The 16,926-nt window shown below is 34.6% G+C and overlaps 1 protein-coding gene and 1 pseudogene across 1 annotated transcript; one reads left to right on the top strand and one right to left on the bottom strand.

Moving 5' to 3' along the window:
• Positions 1-900: 900 nt before the first annotated feature.
• Positions 901-1,230, top strand: LOC148917784 (trans-resveratrol di-O-methyltransferase pseudogene; annotated as a pseudogene).
• A 9,973-nt stretch (positions 1,231-11,203) lies between these two features.
• On the bottom strand, positions 11,204-13,093 carry LOC148917783 (uncharacterized). The gene has a single exon (XM_089050402.1). It carries the CDS (start codon positions 13,091-13,093, stop codon positions 11,204-11,206), a length of 1,890 nt encoding a protein of 629 aa, XP_088906528.1.
• Positions 13,094-16,926: the final 3,833 nt, after the last annotated feature.

Genomic DNA, 16,926 nt, shown 5'->3' with positions numbered 1-16,926 from the left:
AATATAATTATTATTGAAGGAAGAAAACATATTATATATAGCATCCTTCTACACATGCATATATAGCATGTATAGCAACTTCCTTCTACACTGCATATATAGCATATTAGCATATACGTACGGCCCCTTCTAGTATTATTTACTTAAATAATTGGGATGTGGATTGTGTCGGGTCGGCAACGACTATATAAGACTTAAAATAAGAGCCATCGGTGTTTTTGAGCTACACATATAAACATACACACTTAGATAAATGAGTTTGAATAATGATAAAGTTAGTGCTACTAGCCATGACTCATGTGTGGAATCATATCTTCCAGTTCATAAACTCCATGTCATTAAAGTGTGCAGTTCAATTAGGCATCCCAGATGTGATTCACAACCATGGCCAACCCATCCCTTCCCAATCTCATTTCCGGCCTCAATGTCCACCCTTCGAAGGCTCATTTCATCGCACGCCTCACCCTTGCCTTTGCAGAATTTTCCAAACTTGTCCTTGTTTTGCTTGGCTTTCAATTTGACTTGTGTATTTAAGGAATTTTTATGGAGTTTAATAATACAACTCAAAACGAAAAGACAATCTTGTTGAAGAATGTAAAGTAACACATTGGAAACTTAGACAAAATGTATAAGATATGCCCTTTTATATAAACCCCACACCAGCTTAGACTATGTTGGTGGTTAATTTGGGGGTAATATCGATGTTTCTACTGGTCCGCGAGTCCGTCCCTCGATGAAATCTTAACAAACCTTACTATTCATAAATGAATTAGTAACAATGACATGTCAATCGGTGCATGTACAAAGTATATTAAGCAGGTACCATACACTAATTCTATGGACTGATGTGGTTGTGAGTATAAATTCAAGTCTTACTTTAAAGTAATTAACCATTAATTAATGCATGGCATCAATGATCAGTGGATTCTGCATGATTGGAGTGATGAGGAAAGCGTGAAGATATTAAAGAAGAGTAGAGAGGCAATTCTGAGCAAAAATGAAGGAGGAAAGGTTATCATCCTGGACATAAATGTGTCTGCAGATGATAAGGAGATGGATAAGAAATCAATTGAAACTCAGCTCATGTGGGATATGTTGATGATGGTCGACGTCAGTGGCAAAGAGCGTAGTGAAGCAGAGTGGGAAAAGCTCTTTCTGACTGCTGGATTCTCTCACTATAAGATTACACATACATTGGGCCTCAGGTCTCTTATTGAAGTTTACCCCTGAAAAAAAGCATCACTCTTTTAATTGTATGTTAAGTTCTTTCGAATTTCATGAAATAAGCCCTAAATCTATTTTGTCTCTTTTGGTGTGTATATGCCTATATTATCTAAGTTTGGATGTTTCCTTCTTCTTTGTAATCCTTAAAGTTTATAATTTAGTTCTTAAGAAATAAAAACGGTACGCAGTACCTCTCAGTCTAATAGTGTTTCTTAATGATGTGGAAGAAGTATTAAGTTCAAAACTCATCACCTCATTAGTAAAGTTCAAAAAAATAATAATTTGATGCCCCAGAAAGAAAAAGGATCCAAATGTATGATGGACCAATAAGACATACGGGCATGAATGAGAAACAGATTTCATGGTAATTCCAATCAATTTTTGGGAGTTATTAATTTAAAAAATAAATTGTTAACAACAATTGAAGCGTGGTTTCCTACGAATTTTCAAGGCATGAAAAGGACCATAGTCCACGTTTTGGCATTTGAGAAAACAAAAGCCTTGTGCAAGTTGTTAATAGAATAAACAGTGGGTAACAAACAACAAACATCTACAAGCAAAACACACATGTTTCCAAGAAAACCAATTGTTTATGCCATATCCGACTATGCAATCAATGAACGGAACATGGAACAAGGGACCCACAAACTTGATGATCTATTACGTCCCACAAAGTACCATCGGCAAGCGGCAAGCCTTCGGCAACCCAACATGTTGATCGCAGCTAAAGACTGAGCTTAAGAGTAATTTCTCACAAAGACACGTGGTGTAATAACCCAAACCTAAAATTAATATTTAATTATTAATTTATTGGAAGAAAAGACTAAAATGCCCTTAGAATTTTTATTAGGTCAAAAGTTGACTTTTTGACCAAGAAGGAATTTGAAAATTTCAGTTATACCGTTGCGTAGACCGCAGCGAGATAAATTCGTAGACACGTAGTGGGCCCAAATCCGAGTTGTATTGAAGGAGATACAGTCAAAATAAATTCGAGGGCAAAATAGTAAATTTGGAAGGTCAATTTTTTAAAAAACCCTCATTTTCTCTCTCTCTCGGTGGCACCGAGCCCGATTTTCCCTCCAGCGGTGGTTTCCAAGAGCCACCGCCGCCACCACAGCCACGGCGGGGCATGGATCGGACTCAAGCGGACCGGGCAGCTTCCCTTCCTTTCGGTCAAACCCCATTTGTTGAAACCGTCGAGCGCGGAATTAGCCGAAATAGCCTGTTTTTAGCAGAACTTTCGAGCTTCCGTTCTCCCTCCTCCGGCTACCAAATCAGTCGAGTAAGGTATGGATTTCTAGCTATTTTTCATGCTCTAGCTGATGGTTGAGTAGGGTTTGAGGAATTTCTAGCGTGAGAGGATTAATTTCAAACCTATGGTTCGGCCGGTTTTGAGATCACGGTTTCGGCCACTTCCGGCCACTTTTTGGGGTAGGTCCAAGAACAAAAGTGGTTCCAAATTGAGTGTTTTATCTAGGATAGGAGTCTTGAGCCGAGATGTTGAGATTTTTCGGCGAAGCGTTATCGCCGGGCAACCACGCGCGCTCAGCTGTGGCGGCACGTGGGCACTGTAGCAGTGAGGCATTGTGTCCCAATGTGATCCTCTTGTTGTCACGAGCTTGTAGGAATTCGCGGATATCAATTCGGATAACGTTTGAACCCCGAACGGATCTCGCCTAGTGGATGATTCCCGGGTTCAGCAGGTTTGAATCGTTGGATCGTAATCATGTTCCAATATGTTGATCTAGGTAATTTCAGGATCATATAACATTTGACGGATCGTAAAACAGAGTCTCGGATACTCCAAAAATGTCAGCCCTAGAGTGAGGTTTACGATAAAACAAACGATTCACAGTCGAACAGAGGAAACAACTACGTGTGGCTTGATCCTCGATGAAGGTGCGTGGCGGACTCGATTACAAGCGCTGCCACGAGTTAGGGCATCGTGGTTGTGTTATTGTTTATCGGGTATTTTGGTCATTTACGACCCACGTTTACTAGGTGTCGCTTTTAAAGTTTTGACCCGGATTCCAAAGTGGAAATTGGGTCAGGTCGTTTCACGTGGTGCCTCCGCAGCCAATCCTCGCAATCCCACATCGAAATATCACTCAAGATGCACAGCCGTCAAAGTCTATAGATGTTAGAGCTACTTTCCCAAATTCTTGGACTCTTAGAGTGACTGGCTTTTATGGTCACCCTGATTATACCTAGCGTCATCATTCATGGGAACTTATGCAGAATTAAGTAGGGTGGATTATGGTCCTTGAATTTTCTGTGGAGATTTTAATGAGATTATGGAGTATCACAAAAAGAGTGGGGATCGCATTCAATGCAATGCTCTAATAGAGGATTTTAAAAATGCTATTTTCGATTGTCACTTAATTCAATTTGAGTTCACATGGTATAAGTTTATGTGGAATAACAACAGGAAGGATGCAGCTAATGTGCAGGCTATTGGCAAGATCCTAATTCTATTAGGAGATTTATTTTCTATTCTATTAGGATTTTATTTATTTCTCTTTTGTACAAATCTTGTGTAATTAGGAGTTTATTTGTTTGCTTGTATAACCGTACTAAGGTTTACACAAGTGTATTATAAATACCTGCCTTTGGAGAATGAAAATATATCAAAAAATATTCTACCCCATATTGTTTAACTTGGCATCAGAGCCGACTTTCTGGTGACCTTTGTGTTGTGCCCACATTCTAGCCCCATATTTTTCTCTACCTATGCAGTGTGTGCCCTCTTGGGTTTGTGTATTGTGTTGTAGTGTCCGTTCCTCTACCGTGTTTGTGCCATTCCTGTTTTCATGCATCTGTCGTATTTGTGTTTCTGCTGTTTTACGATGTGTACTCTGCCGTGTTCATGCCTCTACTGTGTTCATGTCTGTCTTTGTGTATCTGTCTTATTTGTGCCTCTGCTATGTTTTGTTGTGTACTCTGCCATGATCTGTTGAGTTTTTGCTACAATGATGGGTGATAACTCCATTGTTGTTGTTGTTGTTGCTGTTTCTACAAATTTGTGTGTTTGACTCTATTCCAAGTACTGGCTCCAATACTTGGATAATTGACAGTGGTGCCTCTAATCATATGACTTATGATGCTAAATTTTTTGATAAGTTGCCTAGTAACACCCGTGACCCATACATAACTAGTGTTAATGGCTTGCCTTCTCCAATTACTGGCAATGGCACAATCTCTCTCACTCCTACTCTGTCCTTGTCTCGTATTTACTGGTTCCCACTATCTATTTTAATTTGTTATCTGTTGATCGATTACTTCATACACTTAATGCTTCTACTACTTTTTATCATATTCATTACTCTTTTCAGGATCTCAAGACTCACAAGACTATTGGGCATATTAAACGAATAATGGGGTTATATTATTTGACATTGCCTTCTGTACTAGTTCGTGATCTTGTCATAAATTGGGACACCCATCATTTGGCTACCTTAAGCGTACGTTTCCATCTTTATTTTGCTCTTGTGATGAGTCCAGTTTTAAGTGTGAGACATGTATTTTGGCCAAAACCCATCACACTGTGTTTCCTTTGATTGACAGTAAAGTTGGAAAGCCTTTTAATTTAATGCATTCTGATGTGTGGGGTCCAACTCGCATTACTTCAAACGGATTTCGTTGGTTCATCACATTTATTGATGATTGTACCTGACTCACTTGGGTTTTCTTGTTGAAAAATAAACATGATGTTGCTTCCATCAGCAAGCCTTCTAGGACTTGAAGCAGATTAAAGCTCTGCTAACTTTAGACTTTGTTATCGATTTCTAGCTGAAACTTATTAGTTGAAGGTGCTGACGCTCAATCCAGCATAAACACATTCAATCCAGCTTCAAAGGCAGCAACCTAAGCAGAAATCGAAGTCCAACGTTCTGTTGTCTTTTTTGGACTTGACATTTCTCTTTTAAGTTTTGTAATAGGCAATTCTGCTTAAACAACTTTTGCTCTCTTTTTATTTATTCTGAACAGAACTACCAATTTTGTATTGTGAATAAGTTGTGAAGTCCTCACTAGTCTGAGGCAAGAAAAAGAACTTACTTGGAAGATATTTCTCACCTAAATTCACAATTGCTTGTTTAGAATTAGTAATTTGGGGCTCAAGTTAATTATTTTTTAGAAGTCTGCTAAGGTTTCAACCGCTAGCAGTGGCATGCTCATACAAAAAAAGTTGATTTGTTAATCACAAATGGTTTTTAAGTTAATAGGAAACTTTATCCTATAATCACATGATTAAATCAAAACCGGGTGAACACTTTCCAACATATCGCTGTTTAATTTCCATGCTAGCTTTTGTAATTATTATTATATGTAATGTATACTTGATTTGAAACCACCATCTATTTCGTCATTCTCTTCTCTAGTTCTGCCTGCCTTCCCCCATCCCATCCCATCAATCAAATCTCTAGTCAAGAAAAAGCAACCCCATCATTCATGTCCTATGCATGATGGGCCCTACCTTACAATTATCATACTTAACTTCTTCTTCTTTTTCTTTTTGGATTTCAAATTATGATAAAACACAGATGACAACTGCTGATAGAGATTTGAACATAGGCCCTCCGCAGTCCACTCACGTAGCATTCAGAAGGGATTATATGAGATTCGCTTGGCCCTTCTTTTGGTCCCCTGCAATTAACGTTGGAGTCTTTTAATTATGATCTTCCATATCAATTATTAGTGGTACAACAGCAACCCGTAAGAATATTACTGTTAAATACAGTGATGCATGCAAGCAATATTAGATTTGGCATGAAACAGTACAGTCACGTATGTACTTAGAATTTAGAGGCATTCAGATTATAGTTACTACATACACAATCAATGATGGACCTATTAAGGCGCAATGAGGTGCAACTGCATCTCCCATCACGAGAAAAGTCATTGTAGGTGCTGTATATTGCACATTTGCTTAGCCTAGAAGATGCAGTCTAGGTGTTCGAAAAGCCCATTTCATGGGCATTAACCTATTTCTATCTAGGGCCTGCATATAAAAAGACAAAAGGCTTTAACAAGGGCTTTTAAATCTAGGGCTTTTAATAACAAGGCTCACTTTTTCTTCTACAACAATTGTAGTTTATTTGTAATGCTATTCTTTTTCTCTGACTTATGAATGATATTGGTATTGTCTAAATTATAAGGATATTTGATTGTCAATTTTTATATATAAAGCTTTTAGGCTTTCAAAATTGCACCTCCCTTAAGAAATTCATGGGTCTGCTAGTGTACACAATAAGAATAATATGTAAAGAAATCAACTTAGGTATATTTAAAAATCACGCACATAAGCCAAAATAAACTTGTATATATGGTCAGAATTAAGAAACTTTTTGACACAAACTATAACCCACTTGATTAGCTGTTAGATGAAACCATTTTGAATGATAGTTATGTTAAAAATGTTCAGTATTTGTCCCATATCGAAAATTTAAGGGACCTTACATGGGTTTATAAAGAGTTAGGCTACTTCGTTTATTGTCAATTAATTTTGGAGTAGAAACTCAAACTTTAGCCTACCCCACTGCCTGTCCTTCATCCAACAAACTATTTTGAGTATTTCTCCACTATCTCTGTCATTAAGCCAACAAACTGTTAACTATTAGCTTTGGATCAATTTTATTTATTCTTTTGGTTTCTCAATTACTAGAAATTTCTATAATTTGATGCTTCATAAAACTTCTTGGTGTGGTGGCATGGAGTTCGGTTCTTTTTTGGCTGCAACGGGAGTTGGGTGTTTTGCTTACTTTGATCAAAAAGTGATGATATATATATTTAAAATAAATGAAAAGGGTTAGAAGAGAACTTAGATTAATATCTCTGAATATTTGAGGTTCTTCGTGCTTCCAAATTTGAAAAGAAGATGGATAGAGGAGAGAACCGAGAAAGAGAAGAGTTTTTCTTCTCTGGGTAAGGAGAGAATATAATTATTATTAAAGGAGAAAAACATATTATACATAATATTATGTGCCCATTTGGTATTGCTTATTTGGGGTGATAACTGATTTTTAAAAAAAATTGGGAAACCCAACCAGTTTAGTAAACTATGAGAAAATCACTTATTATTAAAAATTGTTGTGAGAGAAAGCTATAAAAGAAAGTAGCTAATAAGGTGCTTTCATTTTCTGATTATGCAGGAATCAATTTCAAAGAGGTGCTGAGTTTAATGATTATGCGGCAATCATTTTTTAATTAGGGAATCCGTACCAACAACATTTTTAACAAAAAATTTACCAAACGCAAACTGCTTTCTCTCACAGCTAATTTCTCTCACAAAATCTGATAGCAATTATTTTCACAGCACAACAATGCCAAACTGGCCCTACATATACATAATATTAGATGAAACTTCACTTTGTCAATTTCTCCCTCCCACTTCTAAGTTCAATCTACAGTAACCTTCTGCACATGCATATCATATTAGCATATATATACGTACGGCCCCTTCTAGTATTATTTACTTAAGACTTTGTATCACAAATGGGCCTTAAGGTTTGTCAAATTATTACCATTGGTCCTTTATAGTTTTATTTGACAATATTGGTCCCTTACGTTACACATCACACATCAATTTGGTCCGGCCGTCACGCTCCGTCAAAATTTTTAGTTAGATTGCTGACGTGGATGTCATGTGGATTAAACAATATTTTAAATATTTTGAATTTTATCACAAATGGTATTTGAGGTTTGCGAAATTATCACCTTTGGACCTTTATATTTTTATTTATGACATTTTGGTCCTTATGTTACACCCACACACCAATTTGATTCCGCCGTGAGATTTTGTTAAATTTTTTTTGTTAAATTGCTGACATGACACATATGCGGTGCATACATAGCGAATGAGAAAATGTCAAGTGGATCTAAATGAAGAAATGTTTTATAAAAAAAATAGTTTAACATTTTAAATTTTTTTTAAAAGAGAAAATAATTTCAAAACATACATTTTTTTATTCAAATCCACTTGGCATGTTATTAATGGACATGTAAGCTCCACATACATGTGGCATCAAATCCGTTAGATTTTGTTGAAAAACCCTAAACCCTTTAGAAAATAGTTTAACATTTAAAATATTTATTAAAAAAAAAATTAAAAAGTGAAAAATTTCAAAACATAATTTTTTTATATATATTCAAATCCACTTGGCATGTTATTATTGGACATGTAGGCTCCACATACATGTCGCGTCAAATCCGTTAGGTTTTGTTGAATTTTTATCAATTTAACATACATTTCAATAGAACCTAACGGATTTGACTTGACATGTATATGGAGCCTACATGTCCAATAATAACATGCCTAGTGGATTTGAATAAAAAAAACAAATTATATTTTGAAAATTTTCTCTTTTTTTTAATTAAATTTTTTCTAAAAGATTTTAATGTTAAACTATTTTAAAAAAATATAAAGGACCAATAATGTTAGGAAAAAAAACATAAAGGACCAAAGGTGCTAATTTTGCAAACCTTAGGGACCATTTGTGATAAAACCCAAAATGTTTAAAATATTTTTTAATCCATGTGGCGTCCCCGTCAGCAATCTAACGGAAAATTTTGACGGAACTTGACGGCATGACCAAATTAATGTGTGAGGTGTAACATAAGGGACGAATAATGTCAGAAAAAAAAGCCCTAAATCCATTTTACCTCTTTTGGTGTGTATATGCATATATTCTAAGTTTGGATGTTTCCTTCTTTGTAATCTTTAAAGTTTATAATTTAGTTCTTAAGAAATAAAAATGGTACGCAGTACCTCTCAGTCAATAGTGTTTCTTAATGACGGGGAAGAAATTTTAAGTTCAAAACTCAAATGTATGATGCCCTGAAAAGAAAAAGGAGAAGCCCAAATGTATGATGGACCAATAAGACATACGGCCATGAATGAGAAACAGATTTGATGCTAATTCCAATCAATTTTTGGGAGTTAATTTAAAAAATAAATAGTTAACAACAATTGAAGCGTGGTTTCCTATGAATTTTTAAGCCATGAAAAGGACCATAGTCCACGTTTAGCACTTGAGAAAACAAAAGCAGCCTTGTTCAAGTTGTTAATGTTGGAATTTTAAAAAAGGTTTTAAAAATTTAACAGTTTTTATTTATTGTGGGGGTTATAAGTATTTAATATTCAGGTTTTATTTTTATATTGAATGTCTTAATTTTCTAGTTGGTGAAGGTTTCATGTTCTTGGATGCCTATAAAAGGCCACTCCTCCTTCACATTTAAAACAACCACAATACACCATCAGAATATCACATACCACAATCACCACCACAAACTAATTCTCTCATTTTCTACTTTTATAATATTCTCTACTTTATATTATCATTTTGGCAATGGTTCTGTAACTTGGATACCTATATTCGTCTATGAACGTACTCATAGCAGATCTTGAGTTTGTGTACAAGGGGTCGTATCTTTGAGTCTTGTAGACCGTCAGTACCTATACATAGGGAGGCTATAGGGGCTTTAGGACAACGTCTTTGACATGCTTCATCGTACCAAACTCACCTTCTTACTTATTATTTATTTTGCTTTTACTTACCTATTATTTTGTTTTCTTCAATTTTATTGTACCTTAAAAGCTTTCTAATTTGTTTATATGATATTATAATATAAAGGTTTTGTATTTGGCTTTACGGAAAAGGAAAACTATATTTTTTTTTTATAACAATCTAAAGCATTTGTATGTTAAAGTTGTTTTCTTCCCATACTGCTATTGCTTTAATACCTTATAACTTTTGTACTGAAACTTTTGTATTTGTATTGGATATTCAAATTGAAAATTACAATTTGTTATGGATAGATGCAGTTTAAAGCTTTCATGTTGTCTATACAATTCCAGCTGCTTTAAGTATTGTTGGTACGTTTGGGAAATTGCTGTTAGTGTTTGGAGGATAAATAAATAAACCTAGAGACTAATTTATGTGGTATTATTATTATACGTCAAATTGCCACGGGAAATAATTGGGGAAAAAAAGGTGCAGCATATTTTGAGAAATGTTCTATTTATTATTATTATTATTATTTTAGATGATGAAAGTTGCACAAAACGCTACTACGTTCAAATTTGGTGTAATGGTATGGACCGTTAAATTCTTTACGGATCAAAACTGGCATAAATATCCTATCAGGTATGGAATAAAAAAACTGATTTATTTTGCTTCTGGTTCCCTTCAGCCGTTAGCCTTACGGCATCATGTTATATCTACAACTTTAATATTACAATTGCTATAAAATTACTCCAATGTCATTAGAACATTTTATTGTCACTTATTGAGTTAATTTGAAATATTTACTATGAATTTAGTTTTGGTTTCGTTGAAATATTTTCTCTATTGTACCTTCTTTATATTGGCGTGAATGCCTAATTCTGTCAAACTTTAATTAGTTTCTATGATTTCTTGTTTTGAAACTAAACTCAGTCTAGTTCTTTTGATTGTGAAGTCTTGGCAACTGCCACATTGAGTTAATTGCCATGAAGTGTACATCGTGAAATCTTCCTAAGAAAACTGAAAATAAATAAATAAATAAATAAATTATATCTTACAAAAAACCAAAGCCTAATTCTTCCATCTCCGTTCTTTTTCAAAAAACCCTTAACAAAATGCAAACATTAAAACATAAAAGAACCCATATATAGCTCCCGTCAAGAACCCATAGCTCTCAAAACATAAAAGAACCCGTATTAAGAAACCAAAGCTGAGAGAATATACAAACTAACAGAATATTTAGAGAGATCTGAGAGAATATATGTACAAACTAATAAGAGAATATTGAGAGAGAGCTGAGAGCAAGGGCGGAACCAGGAATTTTTGGACCGGTGGGCTAGCTAAATTTTTTAACTAAAATAAAACTATGCATTAAATCATATAAACCATGCTAATAGTATACATTAAATCAAATAAAAGTATAAACCAAGCAAAGTATGCATTAAATAATATGTTCAACAACATAATTAAAAGTGTACTTATTGAAGTTGTGCCCTGCGATCCTTGAGAGAATTGAAATCTTTTGTTATTACATCTGAATTGATATTGTCAGCAAGTTCTTTTTCAATGTAGACAACCATAGAATCTGCTAGAAAATCATTCTCCATCTTGTTGCGAAGAGCTGTTTTAACAAGTTTCATAGCTGAAAAAGCTCGTTCAGTAGTTGCCGTAGAAACAGGGAGAGTTAGCACAAGACGGATCAACCTATCAATCAAATGATATCTTTTTGACCTTTTTGTTTCAACTAATCCCCGACATAATTCAGAGAGTGTAGACACGTTTTGAAGTACAGGATGATGAGGTACGTCCGCCTCATAAAGTTTCAGCTGACATCCCAAAATATGTAACTCTTTTGGAGTGAAATCCTGAGGATAAAATCTCTCTGCAAGGCTGCAAATTTTATCAATATTAAATGATTTAAAAGAATCACTAGGGTCCAAAGCTGAACTAAGAATAAGAAGTTCCATTGCCCCTTCACTGAACCTACTGTTCAACTCTGCCAATTGAAAATCTATTGCATCATTGAATATGTCAAAGTGGTAATGATGCTCAACTGTAATGTTGTCCTTTTGTTGACAAGAACGACCTGTTCCCACTTTATATTGAGCATTCATATCAGGCATGTCAATGTCATGTTTCTTGCAAAACAAATCAACTTTCCCAATAAAAGTTTCCCAACCATTTAATCTCAATTTTCCAAGGACATCTTTTGTTGTACCAACTAGGTTCATAGCATTCACGATGTCTTGAGACTTATGTTGTAGTTCTCGACAAAGGATATTTGTGAGTCCCATAATTTCTTTCAATAGATGCAAGATGAATACAAATTCGAATTGCCTAATCGCATTGTATCCACCAGTAGCTTCCCCACGTAAGGAGCCTGTGGATCCATCCTCTTTTATATTCTCAAGAACCGTACAAATTGCATCATACATTTCTATTAAGTCACAAACAGAATCGTAATGAGAACTCCACCGAGTAGCTCCAGGTCGATGCAAGGTACCAATTTGATTAGCTCCTCTACCAGTCTCTCGCTCACCAGCAATCAACAGCTCTACAATATTCATTGATTGAGCAACTTGTAACTCAGTATGACGTTTTGGAGAAGCCCTAATGACATTGACAATTGAATTCAATGATGAAAAGAATAACCAAATTGTAGCTACTTCTTTTGATGCTGAAACTAATGCTAACTGTAGTTGATGAGCAAAACAGTGTACATAATATGCATATGGGCAATCTCTAAGAAATAATGCTTGTAGCCCATTCCATGCACCCCGCATATTACTAGCACCATCATATCCTTGACCTCTCATCTTGTCAATACATAATTCATGGAGATCAAGTACTTTCTTGATCTCTTTTTGAAGTGTTGATGCAGTAGTGTCTTCAACCCACACAATGTCAAAAAAACGTTCACGTAGAAAACCATCATTATCAACAAATCTTAAAACTATAGCCATTTGCTCTCTATTTGACGTATCTTGTGATTCATCAACAAGGATACAAAAAGCAGCATGCCCAACTTCTTCACGAATTTTTTTTCTCACTTTGTTTGCAAGAATATTTAAAATCTCCTTTTGAATCTTGGGTGAGGTATATTTTGCATTTCCTGGGGCATTCTCTAAAACAACTCCAGCTACCTCATCATTAAACTTTGCTGTATGCTTGACCATTTCAATAAAATTTCCACGATTTTTAGAATCCAAAGATTCATCATGACCCCTAAAAGCACATGCCTGATATGTAAGCCATCGAACACACTCTATCGTTGTCTTGAGCCGTAACCGGTTTTTCAAAATGTCTTCCTTTGATTGTCGATTAATAACTTTGTCGACATGTTGAGATGGGTTCATCAAATCCTCCATACATCCTTCACAAGTATTATGCAATGAAGATGGACCTCCACATGAGTCAAAAATACACAATTCTTTCCATCATTAACTCTTTTCCAATTGTTAAAACCCTCAGTAGTTAATGCAGGACGACCATTACCAAAAATAAAACAAGGAAAACAATAGACTTTATCTTCTAAAGGGGAATATTCTAACCATGGAAATTGAGAGAACCAAGAATATTGAAATCGACGATATTGCGACCCAAACTGAGACCTTGGATATTCTAATAATTTTGGTTGGTAAGGCCCAACTTTGATATAAGCACATCGAACCTCATCACGTTGATTAATAGGGTATTCAGATATTTGAATACGTTTACCAGGGTCTCGTTCCAAAAAAGCAACATCAAACTGGTGAGGTTCAACTAGGGAGATGTGTGATGAGGTGACTCAATTGATGGTGAAGCCTTATCATTGAATGTAGAAGCCTTGTCATTGTCTAATTTATCACCATCATTTTTTTTCTTGAAGAATGAATCAATAGTTTTTGCTCTTTTACTTGCTTGGTTCTGATGTGACATTATAATCTAATAACACATATCAAAAACAGAACAATTTACTTTATACTAAACAAATCAATGAAAAAATAATAATAATTCGAGATTGTGGAGAGTTAGATACCTTTATTACGCTTGTTGACGATGAACTCGACTTTGGTAGCACAGAATACAAAACGCTGCAAATATTATTTTGGGACTGCTAGGGCTAGGGCTAAGTTTCATAAATATGAATATCGTCTTCTTCTTTTTTTAATTAGACTGACTAAGATACTTATAAAGTTGTGTAGGACAAACTAGGCTAGGAATAGGATACTTCATCATATCAGACTAGGTACTTTATCCAATGGGAAAGTAGAATACTTTATTGTATAGGAAATAGACCACACAACTTAAAATAATAATAAAATAATAAAAAGACAACAGCAGCCAGCCATCAATGATCCAATGCATTGGCCACGTAACCCAAGCTGGCCCTCACAAATTAAGCACAACCACATACTTTTTTTTATTATTAAAAAAAACGTACTTGGGCTAGAGCCCACTCTAGCCCATATACTAGTTCCGCCCCTGGCTGAGAGAATATACGTACATGGATATTGAGAGAGCTGAGAGAAAATATCAAATGCTTGAGAGAGCTCAGAGAATATACCCAATGCTTTGAGAGAGAGCGAAAACTTTAAGACAAATTTACGTTGAAGAGAGAGAATGAAATACTTTAGGGTTAAAGGAAAATTCTGAAAATTTTAGATCCCGGTCAAAAATTTCAAAGGACCGCGTTTATTAAAGACGACGGTAAATACAACCCAATCGTCGTTGTATTTCAGACTTACAACGGCGGTTATGTTACACCGACGCCGTTGTAAAGCATTTTGACTTCGCCCATACAAAAACCGGCGTCTAAAGTATTCAATAATTAGATTTGCTTTGCGTTTCCTGGGATTCGAACGCACATAATTTACCAAAAAGTGAGAGAGAAACCGGCGTCGTTTCAATAAAACCTAAACCCTAAACCCTAAACCCTAAATTTTACAATAATTATAAAAAAATACACAAGTATGAGTAAAATGAACCGAAAATTGTTACGGACTCCTTACAACAATGCCTTCTATATAAGTAGGCTAATATCCATATTAAATATTTTTGAATTTTATGACCACCAATATATCACATAAACCTTATGGTTATGTTATGGAAAGTATATGACTATTGTGCTTTGTCTCTAAATCCTTTTGACTTTTGTTATCACTTCTAATTTTGAAATCTAACATTTAAATTTTCAGGCATGTAGGGGGGATATATTGCCTCAATGAGTGCATAGAATTTGTCGGTTTAATTTTTGGTTTTTTTAATATATTTTGAATATTAGTAAATAAATACAAATTAAAAGATTTTAAAAATTAAAATTTTTAAACATTTAGGGGAGATAAAAACTTTCAATGAGTGCATGGTAGTTGTCAGTTTATTCTATGGAATTTGTTTTGAAATTATTATGAATATTAGGAATAAAATATAAAAGTGATACAAAAATTAAATGACAAATGTACATAACCGACGTTGCATCTGTTTACAACGACGGTACATAACACATAACGCCGTCCTAGAAACATTAGACGTTGTAATGTACTCCCCGTCATCGTTAGTATGTTACTACGTCAACCTTTTCTTAATAACCGACGTAAGTAGAATTTACACCGTCGATTATTATGTTAATGAGGACGTTGTTTAGATATACAACGTCACGTTTTACCTTGTAACCGACGTTGTACTCTTTTAACACATCCTCTCTGTTGTACTAACAGACGTTGTATGTTTATATTAACCTTCGTGTACATAAACCTTACATGACGTTTTTGAGAAATGCAATCGATGTTTTCTTTCCCTCTACTTCAAGACGGCGGTTGTTCATAGATATGAGACGTGTAAATAAGAATGAGACGTCGGTTTTTGGAATTTAATTTAAATTTTTATGATATATTTTCATTTTATTTCATTTAACGACATAAATATTTTATCCAAAAAAAAACTAGAAACAAAAATATATTTCATTTGATTTTTTTGATGAATGTTCAATTAATTACCAAAAATATGTTTATATACATTATAAAAAATTAAAATAAACCTAAATATTTTAATAATAAATTATATCACTTATTGTTATGTAATTGCTTGTTCACGAATTCTGCCCATTCCAGCCTGACTTCGTCAATAAGTTCTTGAGTATACACAACTGTTTCCTTTTTCTTGTTAAACTGCAAATAAAGAACAAAAATCGACGTGTTATAAATATTAAAATGACGGTTTTAAAGGAAAACGTCGTGGTATTAAAACAAAGAAATTATATCTTAAATTTTAACTTCTTCTCAATGCTAGGCCTGGATCATGAATTATATCTCTCATGAAACGCATCACGTAATTGCGACACTCTACATTTATTGGTTGTCTAGGAGTGCCTTGTAGATTTTTCCATATGGGTGATTTACGTGATGATTGTTTGCCTGTGTGAGAGTTATACATTTTGATTGAACTGTTTCAAGAAAACAAAAAGTGTTAATGACAAAACTAAAAATCATCATTAAAAAATATTAACCGTCGTGGTAAATAAGTGAAGACGACGGTTTGTTAAAACAAATGACGTCGTATTTTAGTTGAAATGGCGGAAAATAAGAACTGTCGTTGTGTATCATTCTAACGTCGGTAACGAAGAAAAACGACGTATAACCAAAATTGTTTTTAAATTTTAAAGTTGAACATAAAAAATTAAAACGTCCTAAAATGAAAAACACAAACGACGTGATATTTCAATTAAGACGACGGTTTCGAAAAAATACTGACGTTGTAAATGATTTTAAACGTCGGTTATAATATATCATCGTTGTATTTTCACTACAACGTCGGTATTTGAAAAATCCGTCGTATCATTCAAATGCATAAATAAAAAATCTTACTTTTTCATTAATATACTTACGTATTCACTATATTTCTCATGTCCTCGTCAACAGAGCGGTTTGGCAATGAATCCATGTAATAGACAGTCTCATTAGCTGGTCTCACAATTATTAACACCCAATGACCCCTACACAAAATGATCCATATATATTCAATATACTACAAAAAAAAATATTACAAGGGACCAAGTATAGAAGGGGACTAACCCTGGATTATAAGGCAAGTAAAATTGATCCCCATCTGCGTTTTTCAGGCGTTCTGAGAGATGTTTTGAATGGTGTAACACCCCGACTCCAAATTTATCCCATGTTTTAATTAATTTGAGTGGAATTACAAATTTACCTTCGGGATAGGGGTA

This window comes from Prunus mume, linkage group LG4 (genome assembly GCF_029339155.1).
Source record: "Prunus mume cultivar Tortuosa linkage group LG4, ASM2933915v1, whole genome shotgun sequence".
NCBI lineage: Eukaryota > Viridiplantae > Streptophyta > Magnoliopsida > Rosales > Rosaceae > Prunus > Prunus mume.
Note: the sequence above shows the minus strand (reverse complement) of the source record. Positions and strands in the feature narration are given on the sequence as shown.